Source organism: Eutrema salsugineum, unplaced genomic scaffold (genome assembly GCF_000478725.1).
Source record: "Eutrema salsugineum unplaced genomic scaffold, Eutsalg1_0 scaffold_9, whole genome shotgun sequence".
In the NCBI taxonomy this organism is placed as follows: domain Eukaryota; kingdom Viridiplantae; phylum Streptophyta; class Magnoliopsida; order Brassicales; family Brassicaceae; genus Eutrema; species Eutrema salsugineum.
Window position 1 is genome coordinate 105,990 of NW_006256342.1, and position 18,710 is coordinate 124,699.

General features: G+C 41.3%; 5 protein-coding genes across 8 annotated transcripts in view; 3 read left to right on the forward strand and 2 right to left on the reverse strand.

Moving 5' to 3' along the window:
• The window catches only part of LOC18008186 (protein PAF1 homolog), a 3,625-nt gene extending 188 nt beyond the window's left edge, over positions 1–3,437 (forward strand). Inside the window, 13 exon segments of the mRNA XM_006389676.2 lie at positions 30–110; positions 112–644; positions 732–800; positions 893–1,000; positions 1,074–1,254; positions 1,331–1,407; positions 1,500–1,619; positions 2,031–2,136; positions 2,409–2,495; positions 2,583–2,651; positions 2,741–2,812; positions 2,919–3,062; positions 3,158–3,437. Coding sequence (XP_006389738.2) covers positions 30–110; positions 112–644; positions 732–800; positions 893–1,000; positions 1,074–1,254; positions 1,331–1,407; positions 1,500–1,619; positions 2,031–2,136; positions 2,409–2,495; positions 2,583–2,651; positions 2,741–2,812; positions 2,919–3,062; positions 3,158–3,307 — 1,797 coding nt within the window. The 3' untranslated portion in view covers positions 3,308–3,437.
• Positions 3,438–3,779: 342 nt separating this feature from the next.
• LOC18008203 (protein MLN51 homolog) lies at positions 3,780–8,069 on the forward strand. Of its 3 annotated transcripts, XM_006389680.2 has the most exons (11): positions 3,780–4,408; positions 4,729–4,828; positions 4,997–5,202; positions 5,287–5,720; positions 5,820–5,978; positions 6,182–6,311; positions 6,579–6,695; positions 7,083–7,138; positions 7,471–7,531; positions 7,671–7,790; positions 7,888–8,069. In XM_006389680.2, exons 1-10 carry the CDS (start codon positions 3,963–3,965, stop codon positions 7,696–7,698), a joined length of 1,737 nt encoding a protein of 578 aa, XP_006389742.1. In that variant the 5' UTR covers positions 3,780–3,962; the 3' UTR covers positions 7,699–7,790; positions 7,888–8,069. The 3 variants fall into 3 exon arrangements, with proteins under 3 accessions (XP_006389742.1, XP_024007673.1, XP_006389739.1); XM_024151905.1 differs by having other exon boundaries at positions 5,287–5,978; XM_006389677.2 differs by having other exon boundaries at positions 3,963–4,408; positions 5,287–5,978; positions 7,671–8,069.
• Positions 8,070–10,224: 2,155 nt separating this feature from the next.
• Positions 10,225–12,634, forward strand: LOC18008083 (protein FAR1-RELATED SEQUENCE 8). The gene is made up of 2 exons (XM_006389681.2): positions 10,225–10,342; positions 10,513–12,634. The coding sequence occupies exons 1-2, from the start codon at positions 10,286–10,288 to the stop codon at positions 12,550–12,552; spliced, it is 2,097 nt and encodes a 698-aa protein (XP_006389743.1). The 5' UTR covers positions 10,225–10,285; the 3' UTR covers positions 12,553–12,634.
• Positions 12,635–12,783: 149 nt separating this feature from the next.
• On the reverse strand, positions 12,784–16,364 carry LOC18009064 (chaperone protein DnaJ). Its single transcript, XM_006389682.2, has 11 exons — positions 15,916–16,364; positions 15,620–15,688; positions 15,302–15,394; positions 14,972–15,093; positions 14,643–14,838; positions 14,201–14,376; positions 13,971–14,100; positions 13,713–13,873; positions 13,515–13,609; positions 13,226–13,337; positions 12,784–13,080 (listed from the first exon to the last, which is right to left on the reverse strand). Exons 1-11 carry the CDS (start codon positions 16,213–16,215, stop codon positions 13,035–13,037), a joined length of 1,500 nt encoding a protein of 499 aa, XP_006389744.1. The 5' UTR covers positions 16,216–16,364; the 3' UTR covers positions 12,784–13,034.
• A 159-nt stretch (positions 16,365–16,523) lies between these two features.
• LOC18008118 lies at positions 16,524–18,639 on the reverse strand. 2 transcript variants are annotated; one of them, XM_006389684.2, is made up of 4 exons: positions 18,282–18,639; positions 17,643–17,975; positions 17,095–17,268; positions 16,524–16,932 (listed from the first exon to the last, which is right to left on the reverse strand). In XM_006389684.2, exons 1-4 carry the CDS (start codon positions 18,447–18,449, stop codon positions 16,846–16,848), a joined length of 762 nt encoding a protein of 253 aa, XP_006389746.1. In that variant the 5' UTR covers positions 18,450–18,639; the 3' UTR covers positions 16,524–16,845. The 2 variants fall into 2 exon arrangements, with proteins under 2 accessions (XP_006389746.1, XP_024012506.1); XM_024156738.1 differs by having other exon boundaries at positions 18,065–18,443.
• Positions 18,640–18,710: the final 71 nt, after the last annotated feature.

The window sequence follows — 18,710 nt, forward strand, 5'->3', positions numbered from 1 at the left end:
CGGCCGCCGCATCTCTCCTCACTCCACAGCCGTCGCTATCTCCTTTACCTCCTCACCCCTCCGCCGTCATTACCCCTCCTCTTCCTCCCCCACCGCCGTCGCATCAACCTTTACTCTTATCCTCCGCCGCCTCCCAATCCGCATGCTTACTATCAGCAGCCGTCACACTATCCTCAATTCAACCAGCATCAAGCTCCTCCGCATCCTCCTCCCACTTCTCCTCCTCCTCCTCCCCCTCCCCCCTCAGCTCCTCCTCCTCCTCCTCCTCTCGTACCCGATCCTCCTCGAAACCAAGCCCCCAATGACCGCGACAAAGGGGCCTCCAAGCCGATTTCTGCACCTGGAAGGCGCGACCGTGCTCATGGAGTTCCATCGAAGCACCACAGGCCCCATATTAGGAACCCCGGTGTCAAAATCGAGACCGAAGAAGAGAGGAGGCTAAGGAAGAAGAGGGAGCTCGAGAAACAAAGGCAAGAAGAGAAGCTTAGACAGCAGATGAAAAGTTCTCACAAGTCTCAAATGCCCAAGGGACACGCCTCCGTTGTTGGATCTCGCGCGGAGGAGAGGAAGCCTACGCCTCTACTGACCACCGACAGGGTCGAGAATAGGTTAAAGAAACCAACCACCTTCATCTGCAAGCTCAAGTCAGTTTCCTTCCCCCTTTCTTTCTTTCTTTCTTTCTTGCTCTTTTACACTTTCTTTATGTAGCTGATTGATTATCTTCTTCCCAGGTTCCGGAATGAGCTCCCTGACCCAACCGCACAGCTCAAGCTTATGACCATTAAGCCAGATAAAGATCAGTATGTTTTTTTATTTCATTTATCTTTATCCCTAATACATTTGTCTTCTTCTCCTTTCCTTCTTCTTGATACTATCCCTTTGATCCCACTAGATATACAAAGTATACCATCACGTCGCTGGAGAAGTTATGGAAACCAAAAATCTTTGTCGAGCCTGATCTTGGAATACCCTTGGATCTCCTTGACTTAAGTGTATACAAGTAAGTCTCCAAAAACCGAAAACAATGTTCATAAAATGCGAGACCTCATCTGCTGGGATATTTACTGTTGCAGCCCACCCAAATTCAAGGCACCTCTCGCCCCTGAAGATGAAGAACTATTGCGTGATGATGATGCTGTTACACCTATTAAGAAAGATGGCATCAGGAGAAAAGAAAGACCAACTGATAAAGGTGTTTCCTGGCTCGTGAAAACACAGTACATTTCTTCAATCAATAATGAATCGGCAAGACAGGTATCAGTCTCCGTTGTTGGAAAATTCTTTTATGTTGTAAAGACAGTTTCAAACCTTCTATCTTCTCCATGTTTAGTCTCTAACTGAGAAACAAGCAAAGGAACTGCGAGAGATGAAAGGAGGCATCAACATCTTGCAAAATCTTAACAATAGGTGTGATGTTTCTCTAATTTGTGTTTTTCTATAGAAAGTGAAACAAAAAACAATTCAAAATGGTCTAATGGTTTCTGTATCTTGGTCTCTAGAGAGAGACAGATCAAGGATATTGAAGCATCCTTCGAGGCCTGCAAATCTCGACCAGTTCATGCCACCAATAAAAACTTGCACCCAGTTGAAGTTTTACCACTACTGCCACATTTTGATAGGTTGGATCCTCCTTATTTTCCCTTTCAGCCAAACTTAAATCTAACATAATAGCTCTGCCATTAGATACGATTGTAAAGCGGCCCCTGCTGCATTTGTAAATAACTAGGACACTTTGGAGTTTATGTCTATGTTGGCATTTGGTGAGGGATCATCTGTTGTGGTAAACATGCAGGTATAGCTTTCCAATTGCTATAGGATAGTCTAATCAATGGATGGAAAAGCCAGCCTTGTTGAGGTGTAACTATATAGTACCTAAGAGGGATGTTGATCCTGATTTTTCCCTGCTCCATGTCTTGTTCCAATGTTTCTTTGCTAGACTTTTAGTGGATGAAAAAAAGCCAGTAATGGTTTTCACTGAACTCGTAGCATATGCTAATCTAGTTGACTCTTCCTTTTAATATTTGACTCAGGTACGATGAGCAGTTTGTGGTAGCGAATTTTGATAGTGCTCCTACAGCTGATTCTGAATCCTTTGGCAAGTTGAAGCCTTCAATTCGTGATGAATATGAGTCACGGGTGAGTTTTGTGCTGTCTATATCTCTGAGCTTGGTCCAAATATTTCTTTTCTCTTACAGTGGAATAATTTTTTTTGTCGAGGTGAATGTGAAAACCATATCACTTTCAATATTGCCTACATTAGTGCTCTCGAACTAGGATGGGATGGGAGTTATAGGGCTGAATCATAAACATTTTTTGATTGCCTTGAACTAGTTTTTATATAACTATCACAGAAATTAACCCTTTTTTTCCTCATAATCGATGGCGAGCTCTGACCTCATCCTTGACAGGCCATTTTGAAAAGCTATGTGGTGGCTGGATCAGACACTGGCAATCCAGAAAAATTTCTGGCGTACATGGTTCCTTCCTTGGATGAGGTAGACATGCGACTCCTGGAGTCGATCTCTGTAAACAAGTCTTGACACGTGAAGAATTGGATTGAGTATTGATGTTTGTTGTGGCAGTTGTCAAAGGATATGCATGATGAAAACGAGGATATCTCGTACACTTGGGTTCGGGAATACCACTGGGATGTATGTACCTTAGCCGATGTGATTTGGAATAAAATTTTATTGTTAGTGTTGCCGGTCGAAATAAAATATGCCACCTCATGTTATAACAGGTAGGTGGTGATGATGCAAACGATCGTGGCACATACCTGGTGTCGTTCGACGATGGGACAGCTAGCTATCTGGTATGCCCTAAACTATACCTGGATCTGTTTTATTTTTGGTTGTTTGTTACATAATTCCAGAGTTCCCATCTGTAATACTATGGGGTGACCCCTGAGCATGTTGCAGCCCCTAGTCACAAAGCTCAACCTGAGGAAGAGAAGGGCCAGGGAAGGAAGATCTTCTGATGAGATTGAACATTTTGCGGTACCTTCAAGGGTGACTGTAAGGCGCAGATCGGCTGTTTCAGTGATAGAACATAAAGATTCAGGGGTATAGTAAAAATTCATATCTCATACGGTTTAACAGCAAGAAAATGTGGAAAGCTGTAATTTGTCTTTGCCAATTTCTTTGGACTTTGGATGTAGGTTTATTCAAATTCTAGGGTTGGTGCTTCGAGCTCCAAGATGAGAAGGTTAGAGGACGAAGAAGGCCTTGGTAGATCTTGGAAACACGAGGCGGAGCCAGATGCCAATCAATATAGTGATGATGGTAACGAGGATGATTATTCTGAATGAACGTGTGCCCTTTTTTATTTAATGTTTTATCATCATTGTGAATCTCCCAATTGTGTCTGATTCACAAAGAGTTGTATAATTGTGACGCTCAAACTTCACATAACTGTCAAGTAAAGTCAGATTTCATCCATGTTATATCCCTAATTGAAATACAAGTGCGGGTAACAACTAGGTGAGTTTATTCGAGATTCAGTTTCCAAAAAAAGAAGAAGAAATTAGAGCGCCATATTTCGCAACAGATTCAATCTAGTTTTATATGTTCTGTAATTCTTTTTTTTAGTAAATGATTAAATACATATTTCCGAGGATTCATTAAAAAATTATTGAATTACTATTATCGAGGTTTCTTAACTACATACGTCAGTATTAAACTTGGATATTTCCCAAAAATTGTAAGAAACTCGCCGGCTTTGCTCATAGATAAAATACTTTGCACCAAAATAAAGATAAATGATTAAATTATATTAGAGAGTTTAAGAATCGATTAAAGCCTGCTCCATTCGATTTATCAAAGACCCAAAGCGATCGCGAGAGGAGTCTAGCAAGGGTTTTCTTGTCCTGATTTTCGTTTGATATTTATCGGTGATTATTAGGGCTTTTGGTTCTTCAAATCTGTTCGTCGTAGGGTTTGGCTTAGGAGGTTGATTCGAGGATTATGGCCCCAGAAGAGGCGGAGTATGAGAGTGATCCCGAGGAATTGAAGCGCTCCTTGGCTACCAGGAGAAGAGAAGCAAGCGATGATGAGGATGAAGGGGTTAAGGATGCGGATGCGAAGCGGGGAGGAAATCAGAGACCCGAGATTGATTCCGATGAACAGAGTGGTGGTATTCTTGATGATGAAGGCGAGGAAGGCTTGCACATAGAGGGCGATAGTTATGATGAAGAAGAGGAGGATGAGGAAGAGGATTATGGAGACGATTTGGAATACATAGCGGATAATGACAATGGCAAGCCAGTGGACTCTCAGCCTAAGGGAGTGATTGAGGACTCTGCCACAGATGTTGTGGAACAAAAGCCCAAGGAACCTTTTGCAGTGCCAACTGCTGGAGCATTTTACATGCACGATGACAGATTTCAGGAATTGGATGCCGCCTCAAATAGGTCAACTGAAACTCTCTTTGATTAACTCTTTATGGTCCAGGCTCTGGATTTGTGTACATACTAGTTGGTTATTGACTGATTTGGTGAAGTTAACAATTAACTTTCTTGCCATGCCATTTTATTTTATCATGTTGTTCAGATAGATTGAAACAACTGCTTTTGGTTTGCTAATCATAGGTTTTAACTTAGATTGTGAATCCTCCTAATATCTGAATCTGGCCTGGATGCCTGCAGAATCATTCAACCTTCTGTTTTGTGTCTCTGCACGCGAGTTACATCGTAATGTCAATTGATATAGGTTTTGATAATGTCTTGCGTAGGCGAATGCGTGGTGGCAGGAGGCTCTGGCAATCTAGAGATGAAAGAAAATGGGGACATGACAAATATGAGGAGATGAATACACAGGAAAAGCAATATGATGTACTGATTTTTAAATCCCCTCTCTGTATCCTCTCCATAAATACATCCGTATTTGTTTATATATATATATATATATATATATATATGCTTCCTCCTTTACAGATTTTTTCACCTCTCTTTTCTTCCCTTCTTAATTAAAAGCTGATCAATAAAACTTTGTGAGCATAGCGGAGGACTTCGAGAGGGCGAGTCAGAGGTCGTGGTCTTGGTAGGGGTCAGGAGCGTGGATATTCTCGAGGGAGCAATTCTAAAGCGTTTACCAGCAACGGACACCAAAATCAGTTTCCTAAGGCTGTCTCCAGAGGTAGAGGGCCCCGAAGATATGAGGTTGCCTTGAGAAATGGCAATCAAGCACCTTCTGTGCAAACCAAACAGTAAGTCCTTAATTTTTGTTTTCTCTCTAGTACATACGAAGGCTTTTATTTCTAATTTTAGTGTCTTGTCCATTGAATCTATAGGTCCCAGAATTCTTTTGAGAAAGTGTCACACGTGGATTCAGGGCGTGCACCAACAGAAACAGCTAGTACAGAGACTGATGCCATCCAAGCCAAAAAGAATGTAGTTGCTTCAAGCTTAAATTCAGCTTCTCCTCCATTCTATCCTTCTGGATCCTCCAAGAACTTGGCACAAAAGGATTTACGAGCTGGCATGGGAAGACTGCACATTAATGCAAACCCTACTCCCACTGGGAAGAAGTTTGGGCATACTAAATCCAGCCCCACGTGGGTACGCACTGCCCAACCTTCTCAGGCTACAAGTCAAGGTAGAGGTGCACCTCCTCCTGGGCAAGCGCTTTACCAGCAATCTCTTAATCATGGTGACAAAGTTTCCTCGCCGATGCAAATCCGGGGAATGCCAAAAGCCACCGACCAAAGCTGTACTCAACCTCCTGGTCAGGCTTTTGATCAACATTCGGCTGTTATTAGTTCGCTGTCTTCTTCTCCACCGAAAACCAGCTCATTGAAAAATCAATATCTTTTTGGGGAAACAGATTCAACCACGGAATCAGGTGCCCTGGTTGCCAAGGGAAAAGGGTCTCTCCAGCATAGTGGAAGGGGATCTTTTATGTTTGGAGGGACCCAATTTATGGGGCCAGCTGGGAGCATGTCAGCTGGTCATGGCAATCCAAATTTCCCTGCTTTTCTGCCTGGTAATTTGTTTTGAATGTAGCTGTTGACATTGGAATGGTTGAAATACATTTTCCAGAATTAATTTATCCATACAATGATCCTGGGTTGCTTGGCCTGGTTGCCCATGTCTAGGGCGGCTTGTTATCACCGTCTGCTGTATATGCATGTCTGGTTGGTTTTACAAAAAAAAATCATGTTTTGTAATGGTCATTTCTATGTACAGTTATGCAATTCGGTGGTCAGCATGGTGGTGTTCCAAGCTCTGGAATGGCTCTTCCAGGATATGTCCATGGAATGGCTCTTCCAGGATATGTCCAACCAGAACATGGTACAGGAAATCCTGAGATGACATGGTATGCTGTTCTTCCTTTTCGATGTACCATATTTGTGGATGTTAGTTTTGAGTTTCCTTAGCTTTACATTTTTTGACAAATTATATATTCCATGTGTTGTTGGTTGACTTGCTGTATGCTTTCGTGATTTGAGATGATTTTACATATTAGTAGTCTTTTTCTTGCTTAAACAGCACCAGAATTGTTGCTTTCATCTATCTGCTGCTTGTTGTTTGTTTGATTTCCATAGCTCTCTGTTTCTGATTACTGCTATTATATTATTGGCAGGTTGCCTATTTTGACTGGCCCGGGAGCATTAGGGGCTTCGTATTCACCTTATGCCGCCATCGATGGTTCATACCAAGCACACAAACCAGGGTTACCTTCCTCTGCGGGATCCTCCAGGTTTATAAGATAGTTCTCTTCATTTTCTCAGTATTGTTAATCAACATTTCTGTATGCTAAAGTGTTGACTCTTACCTTTATCCTAAAGGAAGTGTGCAGTAGGGCAATCTAGCTTTAACTAAAGCAACCGTATGTGGATTTTATATTTGTGATTTCTCTTATTCTTTGCTCATTGCAATATGCTTGTTACTCATTAGATTTGCATATCTAAAGTGTTTAATTAGTAGCATATCTTCTATGTACAGCCAGAAGCATGTAGCGTTCATTAACCAGTCAAACTTTCTTGGTTGGGCACTCATGCAACCATGTCAATCTTCTCTGATTGTGAGTGTTAAGCGAAACATTTAATTTAGGCTCACTTACACAAACTATCTTCTTTTTTTGCAGCCAAGAAAACAGTTCGAGTAACCCTAATGATGAAGAGAAACCAGTGGAGAGACTTGGTAAGTCATTTTCTTCCCATTCTGGTCTGAGACCAGTGATTTGCCATCTGATGCCTGCGGGATTTTGTTTATTTACTCTGATATGATAGGTAACTAGTACAAGGAGATTTATATGTCCTATATGGTTCCTCAAGTATAGTGTATCTAAGTCGTAACGCTTGACAGTTAAACAGGGCCTATATTATGGATTCAAAAGATTTAGTTATGTTTTGGGGAATTTGAATTTGAATTATTACGTTGACCAAATGAAAGAGAGGAGTATCAATACCATGGAAGATTGATTGTTTGGGTCGTTATGTTTGAGGTTAAAATATTTTTCTTTTTTGATGTAGAGGTTACAAACAATGGAAATTCACAACGGTTGAACAGCAACCGAAACAAGCAGCCTCGTAGGTGAGTTTTGAAGCTATCTTATAACTGTGTGGTTTAAATTGATCTTACTTCTGACATGGAACAACCCTGAATTAGAGTGGAGAGGTAGTCATATTTATAGCGGATGAAATCAGACGCTAATGCCTTATATGGGATGCAGATACTCGGAGATGAGCTTAAGCAAGTGAATGCACTTGTAAATGAAGGTCCTCTTGAATGATGCTTCTCCAAGCTGCTTTACGGAGCACTTTGGGCTGCTATTGTTGCCCGTTTTTAATAGGTCGTTTAAGTTGCCGATTTAAGATATTTGAAGTGTAAAGTCAAGTTGAGTAATTGCGGTTTCTAAAATGAGCATGTGTGGATTTGAATATTTTCAGGAGGTAGGTGTTGTGCCTTTGTGAGCTTGAGCTGTGGCTTCCTTCATCTGTGTAATCTTTTTTTTTTTTGGTCCTTTTTGCTTCCTCTTTTTGTAATGTTTGTGATTTACTTTTGAGTTTCCATCCTCCTATCTCTAATTAAAGGTTTTGTACCCGAAAGTCCCAACTTCACAATTTGCCCATTTTGAGTGTTTTATTTATTTATTTATTATTATTAATTTGTCTATTTAATGAATTCGCTTCTTCGATTTCAAAAATTAGGAGCCGATTATTACCAACGAACTAAAACGTAGGCGAGTACAATGCGACTTGAAAGTGTAGAGGAGACGTCCTTTTTAAAACCATACTAGATTCTAATCCCGTGTATCATATTGAAATATTTTTTATTTTTTAACGAATTTTGTAATATAATTTTTGTTTTTGAGTTTAAATATAATTATTTTTATAAATATATTGTTTTAATAAGTGAAAATATTGATTTTTATGTTTATATATATTTTTATAGTATTAAAATTAATTATGATTATAAAAATATAATTTTAACCCGTCCGCTAATATTAATTCAAAATAAACTATTATAAAAACATAATTTTACCTAAATTTGTAAACAAATCATAATCGTAAATATATTATATAAGCAACATAAATATCATATCATTTATATCATTATAAATATTTTATATTTCAAATATGACCATTATTTTTCATATGTGAATTATGTTTTTTTCAAAAATTCTAGATATTTTTGATAAAAATGTTTAATAGTATATAAAAATTATTTAAATTAGAATTTTTAAATCAAATCTAAATTAATATCTGATTTATTATTTTTAATGAAATTAAATCTAATTACCTATATTTAAGGAACTTTAAAAATATTTAAATTAATAACTAATTTTTGAAATTAAATATAAATAACTATTAAAATTATTTTTAAACACTTAAAAAAAATTAGGGATGTTTGGAAGCAAGTACTAAATGTGCTTCTGTTATAATATAATAGATAATATGAGAAAACGATTTCTATTTTCGGTCATACAAACGGATCATTAACAGGGTTTAATGAGTCGAATATGAACAATAAACTAGGCCATTAATGGGTCACTACAGGTCACTAATGGGCCGGTAATGAGCCGTTGAAAAGCCCAAAAAGAGTCATTAATTGGCCACTGATGGATCGGTAATGGCCCACGGAAAGACCGTTAATGGGCCATTGAAGAATCAGTAATGGCCTTCAATAATGGGCCACTGAAGGATCGGCAAAGGGCCACGAAAGGACCATTAATGGGCCACTGAAGTATCGGAAATGGGCCATTGAAGGATCTCTAATGGGCTATTATGGGCCATTGAAAGATCGTTAATAGGTCATTAATGGGCCGAGAAGGATCGCTAATGAGTCATTTAATGGGCCATTGAAGGATTGGTAATGGACTATTAATAGTTCACTAAAGAATTGGTAATGGGCCACTAAAGGATCGGTAATGGGCCACGAAATGATCATTAATGGGCTACTGAAAGATCAGTAATGGGACTTCAATAATGGGTCACTGAAGAATCGCTAAAGGGCCATAAAAGGACCATTAATGGGTCATTGAAGGATCGGTAATGAGCAATTGAAGGATTGTTAAGGGCCATTAATAGGCCAAAAAGGATCGCTAATGGGCCATTAATGAGTCAATGAAGGATTGGTAATGGGCCATTAATGGCTATTTAAGGATTTGTAATGGGCCACTGAAGGATCCGTAATGGGCCACTGAAGGATCCGTAATGGGCCACGAAATGACCATTAATGGGGCATTGAAGGATTAGTAATAGGCCTTCAATAATGGGTCACTGAAGGATCGGTAAAAAGCCGCGAAATGACCATTAATGGGCCATTGAAGGATCGCTAATGGGCCATTAATGGGCCAAAAAGAATTGGTAATGGGCCATTAATGGGCCGTTGAATGATCGGTAGTGGGCCATTAATGGGCCATTTAAGGTTCGCTAATGGGCCATTTAATGAGCCATTAAGGATCGGTAATGGGCCATTGAAGGATCGGTAATGGGCCGTTAATGGGTCACTGAAAGATTGGTAATGGGCCACTGAAGGATCGGCAATGTGCCACGAAATGACTATGAATGGGCCATTGAAAGATCAGTAATTGGCCTTCAATGATGGGCCACTGAAGGATCGGTAGAGGGCCACGAAAGGACCATTAATGGACCATTGAAGGATCGGTATTAGGCCTTTGAAGGATCAGTAATGGGCCATTCAGGATCCATCGAAGGATCGGTAATGGATCATTAATAGGCCATTAAAGTTGTGTGTTTTAATTCTTTTGCCTGGCACTTGCACGATTTGTTGGGTGAAAAAAGAGGAGGGGGCAAAGTGTGAAAGAGTTGCAGGCGACGAACGATGATCGGCGATAGCGTCTACTCACCGCCCGACCAGAGCTCTAATCTCTGCATCACGGTCACTTCCTTTCTCTACTGCCTCTAGACTATCTCTTGCTTCCGGAACTTAATAGGATTCGCTCTTGGCTGCGTCAGATTTAGAGATTGATAAGCTTTGCATAATGGTCGGGGACAAGGTTGATTTTTGCTGGTCTTGTAATTGAGTCTGGTCAGGCTTTTGATTTTCAGATGGAAGAGCGGTCTCAGTGCAGCGAGCACGCAGAGGACCTTGACCCTACTGACCTGGAAAACGACCTTGACCTTGATAATGATTGTCGAGGATTGCTTGAAATCGCAAGTAACAGAGAAACTCCTTTTGCTGCCGACTGTGAGAGTAATGAGGAATCCCAGTCCCAGCCCAAGTGTTTGATGCCTCCTGCGACAGGAATGGAGTTCGAGTCGTACGATGATGCTTACAGTTACTACAACTCCTACGCAAGGGAGCTCGGTTTTGCCATCAGGGTTAAATCTTCCTGGACTAAGCGTAACAGCAAGGAGAAACGCGGTGCTGTTTTGTGCTGCAACTGTGAAGGTTTCAAGATGGTTAAAGAAGCAAACACCCGCAGGAAGGAGACCAGAACGGGTTGCCAGGCTATGATACGCCTAAGACTCATTGACTTTGATCGATGGAAAGTTGATGAAGTCAAGCTCCTCCACAACCACTCTTTCGATCCTGAGAGAGCTCACAACTCCAAGTCTCACAAGAAGACCTCTACCAAAAGGAAACCAGAACCCCCTGTCGACGTTCAAGTCCGGACCATCAAATTGTATAAAACCCCTGCCATTGACACACCAAACTCTAGCGGGGAGACGAGCCACCGCAACCATGATCACCTCCATTGCTCAAGGCGTTTGGAGATCAGAGGAGCCTTTAGTGCCTTGCAGGATTTCTTCTTCCGGATTCAGCTTACCAACCCCAACTTTCTTTACTTGATGGATCTCGGCGATGACGGGAGTCTGAGGAATGTGTTCTGGATTGACCCTCGAGCTAGGGCTGCATACTCTCACTTTGCCGATGTAGTTGTGTTTGACACAACATGTTTATCAGATACATACGAGCTTCCCCTTGTTGCATTTGTTGGAATAAACCACCATGGAGATTCGATTTTACTGGGCTGTGGTTTGGTTGCTGACCAGAGCTATGAGACCTACGTCTGGCTCTTCAGAGCGTGGCTAACGTGCATGTTAGGCCGTCCACCCCAGACCTTCATCACAGAGCAGTGCAAGGCAATGCAGAGTGCAGTCTCTGAAGTTTTTCCAAGGGCTCATCATCGGCTTAGCTTGACCCACGTCTTGCAAAGCATCTTTCGGAGCGTTGTCGGACTACAAGATTCTGAGGCCTTCCGTCTGGCACTGAACAGAGTCGTCTACAGTTTTCTCAAGGTCGAAGAATTCGAAGTAGCTTGGGAAGAGATGATCCTTCGGTTTGGGCTGACAAATCACGAGACGATCCAGCGCTTGTTTCAAGATCGAGAACAATGGGCTCCAGTTTACCTCAAAGATACATTTTTGGCTGGGGAGCTGATTTTTCGAATGGGAAATGCGGCAGCCCCGTTCATCTTCAGTGGCTACGTTCACCGGGGCACATCCCTGACAGAATTCCTTCAAGGGTACGAATCTTTTCTGGATACAAATTACACAAGTGAAGCCTTGCGTGATTCAGAGTCCTCAAAGTTAATCCCTGAGCTCAAAACAGCGCACCCGTACGAGTCTCAGATGGCAAAGGTGTTCACAAAGGAGATATTTAAAAGGTTCCAAGAGGAGGTCTCGGCAATGTCTTTATGTTTCGGAGTAACGCAGGTCCACTCAAACGGGCCAGCCTCCTCGTATGTGGTGAAAGAGCGGGATGGAGAGAAGGTGAGAGAATTTGAGGTCATCTACGAGACAAGTGCAGCAGCACAAGTACGTTGCTTCTGTGTCTGTGGTGGTTTCAGCTTCAATGGGTACCTGTGCAGACACGTCCTCCTTCTACTCAGCCAGAATGGCTTGGAGGAAGTCCCGTCTCAGTATATACTGCAACGGTGGCGCAAGGATGTGAACCGTCTCTATGTGGCTGATTTCGGGTCAGGCAGTGTGGACATAATAAATCCGGTTCAATGGTGTGAGCATTTGCACAGAAGAGCAATGCAGGTTGTTGAACAAGGGTTGAGATCGAAAGAGCACTGCGCAGTTGCCTTGGAAGCTTTTAAAGAGAGTGTGAATAAGGTTAACCTTTTGACAACAGAGTAGCCTTCTTAGACGGCTTACTGCTGTTCTGTCTTCTGTACGACCTGACTGGAATCTAATGTATTAATAATCTTTAAGCAGCCTTCTTATAATTACTGTCCGTAACTCTTGTTCATTACTCGGTACTAGACCATGCCTTTCTTACTGGTGAAACTAACAAAATAGTTTTTAAAGTCAGAACAAAAACACAACATACAATTCCTTGTTTTTTTTTAACCAAAACACAAAACCAACTCGAAAAACCGGTTGTATTTGTACTAATACTGTATAAGGAGTAGGTGTACGTAGACCAGAATCTGTGCATCATCAAATCAAAATTACTTCATTATTGTCATTTACCAAACTGAACGGAAAAAAGGGGGAAAAAAGAGTTTTTTTTTTTTTTGCAAAAGACCCTCAGATTAACAAATGAAACAATGAACATTTCCACATTGCTACCACGAATGCAGCGGAGAAAACAGGCCATGTTAGTTGAAGATGGATCTCTAAAGGTTATCTCTCAGCCACTTCAGAGCTCCATTCGCGACCGACCTACAAAAAAGAGTATCATATCTTTGTGTTGCGAAGATGACATTATGTGCTTAGATTTAAGAACTCAAAAAAAGCTGACAATTCACACTACTATATAATTTCAAAAGAATCGAAATCAAGTGCCCAGTCTCTTTTATTGATTTACCCTGCAAAATCTTTGATGTTCTTCCACAAGTCGTTTTCTTGCTCCGGTTCTTGGTTTTTCTCCGTAGCTTCATTTGTCCTGTTTTCTGAGCTACTGGCTGCACTGTATAGACCTGCAAAACCAATGTCGGCATACAGATGAGGGGATCCATCAACGTCTACGTATATCAAATAGTCTCACATCGATGCAAAGGCATACAAGATTACAAGAGGATCCGTCAATATTGATCTAGAAACTAAGAGTCCTATGCACTGCACATCTTCCTGGGATCAAGAAATTGACAACTTACTAGTGGATTGCTGAGGCTTAGCACGAGTTCGTTGCCGGTTGCTAGATGTATCACTCAGAGAAGAAAGTTCCTCCAGCAACTCCCGCTCTCCAGCACTGTTCGTAGTATCCAGAAAACGAATTAAAAGGAAGGCATGAACAGACTCACAAACTTCTACTTTAGTTGAATTGCCCCCAAGACATGTTTAGACGGTAATACCTAATTTGATTTGGTATAGTAACTTTGACAGTAAACAAGTGGTCACCGCGGATGGACGGTCTATTCAGTTTTGGTGCACCTTTCTTTGCCAGGACCAGCACATCACCAGGTTGAGTACCCGGAGGTATCTGCAGTTCAGTGTCTCCTTCAACAGTTTTCACCTAAAACGATGTGTTATATTAATAATAAGGTGAATGATCAATTTGAGGATATCTACACATGTACTTATTGGATGTCTTATACAAACAACTATATTACCTTAACAGTCGTACCCAATATAGCATCAAGGTAACTGATCGAAAGGGTAGATAAAAGGTTTATCCCATCCCTTTGAATTCCCCGGACATCTTCAACATCAAGATATACATATAAATCTCCTGGAGGTCCACTAATGGAAGCAGAAAGCCAATTATCAAAATTCAGAACCATGAAGATTGCCATAGAAGAATCTAACTGGTAATCAACAAGCGGTAGTCTTCTCTACATACCCTCTGGGACCAGAATCACCTTCCCCGGCAACTCTAAGGATGCTGCCTGCGCTAACTCCAGGAGGAATTTTTAATTTGATGCTTTTTTTTATACGCACACGTCCTTCTCCAGAGCATTTCCGGCAATTTTCAGAAATTACTTCACCATCTCCACCACAATTTGGACATACAGAAACCTAATATGAAAGAGATCACGCATATAGGAAACTATTAATAAGGAGGTTACCATCAAAAACAAACATTCACAATCAATGAAAACCACAAACTGGATTCAACCAAATTCCGAGGGAGTTCTCACTTCTGCACTCTCTACGAACCATGAAACAGACATTTTGAGTGAATTGTATATTGACATGTCTGAACTCCAATCAGATGCTATTTCTGATTTCAGACACGAATTAACTACAACAGAAAGAAAAGAAAGAAAATGAACTGTAAGGACCTGTGAAAACAACCCGAATGGTGTTTGCTCAGTTCTCATAACTTGACCCCGCCCACCACAAGTAGAGCATATTCTCATCTTGGATCCTGCTTTTGCCCCGGTGCCAGCACAAGCTTCGCATGTCTCCAGATGCGTAAGATCAAATTCTTTCTCAGATCCAAAAATGGCCTCTGACAGTTCTAACGTGATGTCATAACTAAAACGAAATAGAAGCAAGAATATAATTTGATCACTTTCGGAGTTTTCCAAGGTAAGGCAGGTAATGAAGAGCAAGGAAAAACTCCCATACAAAAGAGAAAAAGCGAATGCACGTGCAGACACAAACTCACCGCAAATCTTCCCCTTTGGTAGCCCTACTGCGGCGGGTTCTCCCAAAATCAGCTTGGTCCATCCCGGGAAATCCACCCATACTCGCACCAAAGAATGTCTCAAAGAGGTCAAAGGGATTTGTCTGCTTAGAAATATAAGAGAAGGTACATGTCAAAGACAAGTACTCGCACAAGCAGAGGAGCTGATGTCAATGCACATCTCTCAAATCAGGATTCAACAACCAATGAATCAGCAAGAGAAGAAACGCAATAGTCGTGCCTAAGCTAAGCCAGTCATGCGCATGATTAAGCATAGACAGAAACAGAAATGCCTTATAGATAATATGTTACCGTGTAAGTACCAGAAGCTCCTCCTACTGGACTCTTGATTCCGGCTTCACCATATTGATCATATAATGCTCTCTTTTGCTCATCTGATAGCACCTGACAGTTTTGTAGTTCAGTAACCACAAGGAAAAATAAGCTGAGAAGTCGTGTTACACGTTACATATACCAACTCTATTCTAGCAGCAAATCTTGTAAAAAAAAGCCGTATATAAATAGAAAAATGTGGGCGCAAGCTAACAAGTAAAACCCAAATGTAGTCTTAGTTCAGGAAAACAAGCCATGAAGAGAATCGAACTGGAGACCTTAGCTTTTGGTGCATACCTCATAGGCAGCACTGATTTCCTTGAACTTATCGGTTGCTCCAGGTTCCTTGTTCACATCGGGATGGTACTAAATAGGAAGTTGATAATAATCAGTTCCTAAGTTACAAGGCCATAGCTCAATAAACTAGAAACAAAGTAGAAAACTAAAGCACAGCTTAATGGTGTGTAGATTTAAAGTAGTCTAAATATATAAAAAAATATCAGAAGTGAGGACTCAGAACATAGTCTCAGGATGCATAATAAGTTGAATGATCGGGTTTCCACATTACTCCAATCGGGAAATTAATAAGATACCTGACGAGCCAGGCGTCGATACGCTGCTTTGATCTCCTTGCTATTAGCAGATTTAGGCACACCGAGAGTAGCGTAGTAGTCTCCGGAAGCAGCAAACACGACGACGGAACGGCGAGAGAATCCCCGTCGATTTCGATAAGGCGAAGAAGATGAAACGGATAAAAAGCTCTTGTGATACCGGAGACTGGTACCGCCGTCGGAAAAGGCCGAGAAATTAGAAGAGAGGGAGGGGGGAACATCGGGGGCGGCGGCGAAGCGGAGAGAAGAGGGGATAAGGGAGGGAGAAGCCAGGGCAGCCATTTATCTTCTCTTAACAACAAATAATCAAGCTATCAAAAGCGGGGAAGCTTGGCAATGGTCATTCTTCTTCACCAGGAAGCCACTTCGCTTTTCTCTGATTTGTTTTCCCAAAGTCTTGAGAGATTTGTGGTGCCAACCTCGCTCACGTGGATTCCTTTTTTTTTCCATTGTTTTTCTTCATGGCTCATTTGGGCCCTAATGTATTACTATTTTTTACCGGTTTTTCAAAATAACAATACGTAAATACAGATAGATTTTTAAAAAACGAACAAGAACCAAATTCTCCTTAGCAGCCATCATACGGTGTATTGGTCGCTTTTCGTATAAAGTAATGGTGAGAACCCAAGTCTCAGGGTAGCACAATTCGTCTCCGACACCAACATCAGTTCAAAATTATACAGCACTATACCCGAAACACATTCTTCATATCCCAAATTACTGCGCCTGAGTAACAGACAAACAGCAGCACCAAATATAATATTTAAAAATAAAATAAAAAGATGTTGTTGTTGTTTTGACTGACTACACAGCAAATACAATCCAAAGCATTTCTGTTTTTGTAGTTTAGATATCTCCTCTACTAGCGTTTATTGCCTTCTCTTCCTGCCGATTTTCTCTTGCACAGCTTTTTTAGAAGACATCCGGATTGAATCTTTCCGGCATGGAGTTGCCATGTTCCACTTGCTGCAGATGCATTCTCAACGCGTAGTTGTTCACCTGCATTTTCAACTTCTATATCATTCATTCACATCTTTTTTTTTCAGCAATCTGACAAGAGTTCAAATTTCTCAGATTATAATCTGACCTCATGTGCATGTTCTAACAAACTATTAAAAATCTGGAGGTTAGTGTGTATCTCTATGGTTTTAAGGATTTTACCTCCAGAGTTCTGAGCTTTTCCTGGTACTGAGGAATCAGGTGTTTCAAAAGTTCTAGCTGCTGGTTTGCATCGTCGAATGCCTTCTGCCGCTCATGCTGGATAGCAACAGCACGTTTGAGGACTGTGTTGTCCTTGATCAAGGCCTCCAATTGTTGCTGCACTGCCACATTCTCCTGCAAAATCACATTTTGATACAAGAGATTACATCAAATAATCCTAAGAATTCACTTACTATTTGATAACTTTCTTTCCTCGATTGAACAACACACACTCATAATCTAATAAATATTGTAGTTTTGACAGAACAAATGGACGATGGTTTTCCTTTTCCTGAGTACTATAGTACAAGAGCTGTGTTTAGAGCTAACAAATGGTAGTCCTATCACATCGTGTGAAGCTGCATAAGATATCAATAATGGTTCAAACCATGTCTTTACACCAACCGTGATCTCGAAATTGCCTAAATACGATCACTACAAATGGTCCATACCACAGCCTGACACACAAAAAAGAAACTAAGCGGATACAATGCTGCTAAATGCTTTACCTCTTGGAATTTTTTTCCTGCTTCCTCGACAGCACGTGCACTTATCATCTTCTCTAAAGCCTCCAGGACTCTTGCTGCTCGGGCTTTTGCAACATCTGCACCAGTAGATTGGGTCACCTCCCTCACTAACAATTCAACCCAGTCATCGCCACTCGTCGGGGGAGGATTGTCTGAAGCCGTAAGAGTTTCACCAGCAACGGCATCAGTTTCCGCATTAGCATCTCCTGAGGCCAATTCTTCGGCTTCCTTCACCTCAGCGGATACCAAGGAGTATACGCTTTTCATAGCAGCATTTAAATCACTCCCATGTTCTTCTAGTGCCTTCACAAGAACCTGAAAACAGATAAACCAATCCAAACACTAAGTTTCCCCAATACAAGAAAACCTATCCACTGTAAACGTCAAGATTGTATGAAGAATACATTTGCCAACCACTTAAGCCAATCACCTACAGAACCTGTGCAACTCAATTCGATGCCGCAAAACTCAATTTCACACGAGGTGAAGAAAAAGATAGATACGTAACTCGCGTTTCGGTCGGAGATGCTGGTACTAGAAGCGCAAACGGCAAAGATAGATCTTTTGCGGCCTGCTAAGTCCGACAAAGACATAAAAGACAAAAAATAGAACAAGACATACCGTCAGTTCGAGGTGAGGAAACGCAGTGCGAAGCTGATCGAGCGATGAGGAGGGAGAGGGCCAGCTTGGAGAATTCGAAGGCGAATAACATCGGAACCTCTTTGCAGACGGCGGAGAAGGAATATCTTCGAAGAAAGATCTCTTACTTCCGCAGTATACGGCAGACATGGCTGGAAAACCAAAAGAATTGACGGATGATTCGATCCGAATAATGCCCCCTGATCTCAATAAGCCAAACAAAAATAAATAATTTAGGGTTTGGAAGACGGAGAAGAGGACGATTCCGACGAATGAACTGGTCGATCGAGATTCGGGAAGAGCGTACAGGTTTCCTATCGCCTATCGGGTTTAGGTTTTCTTTGACTTGAGGCCAGGCCTTACCGTTTTATACACACCTTTAAGCGGCAGGGGCTCTTTCGTACTTTCCTA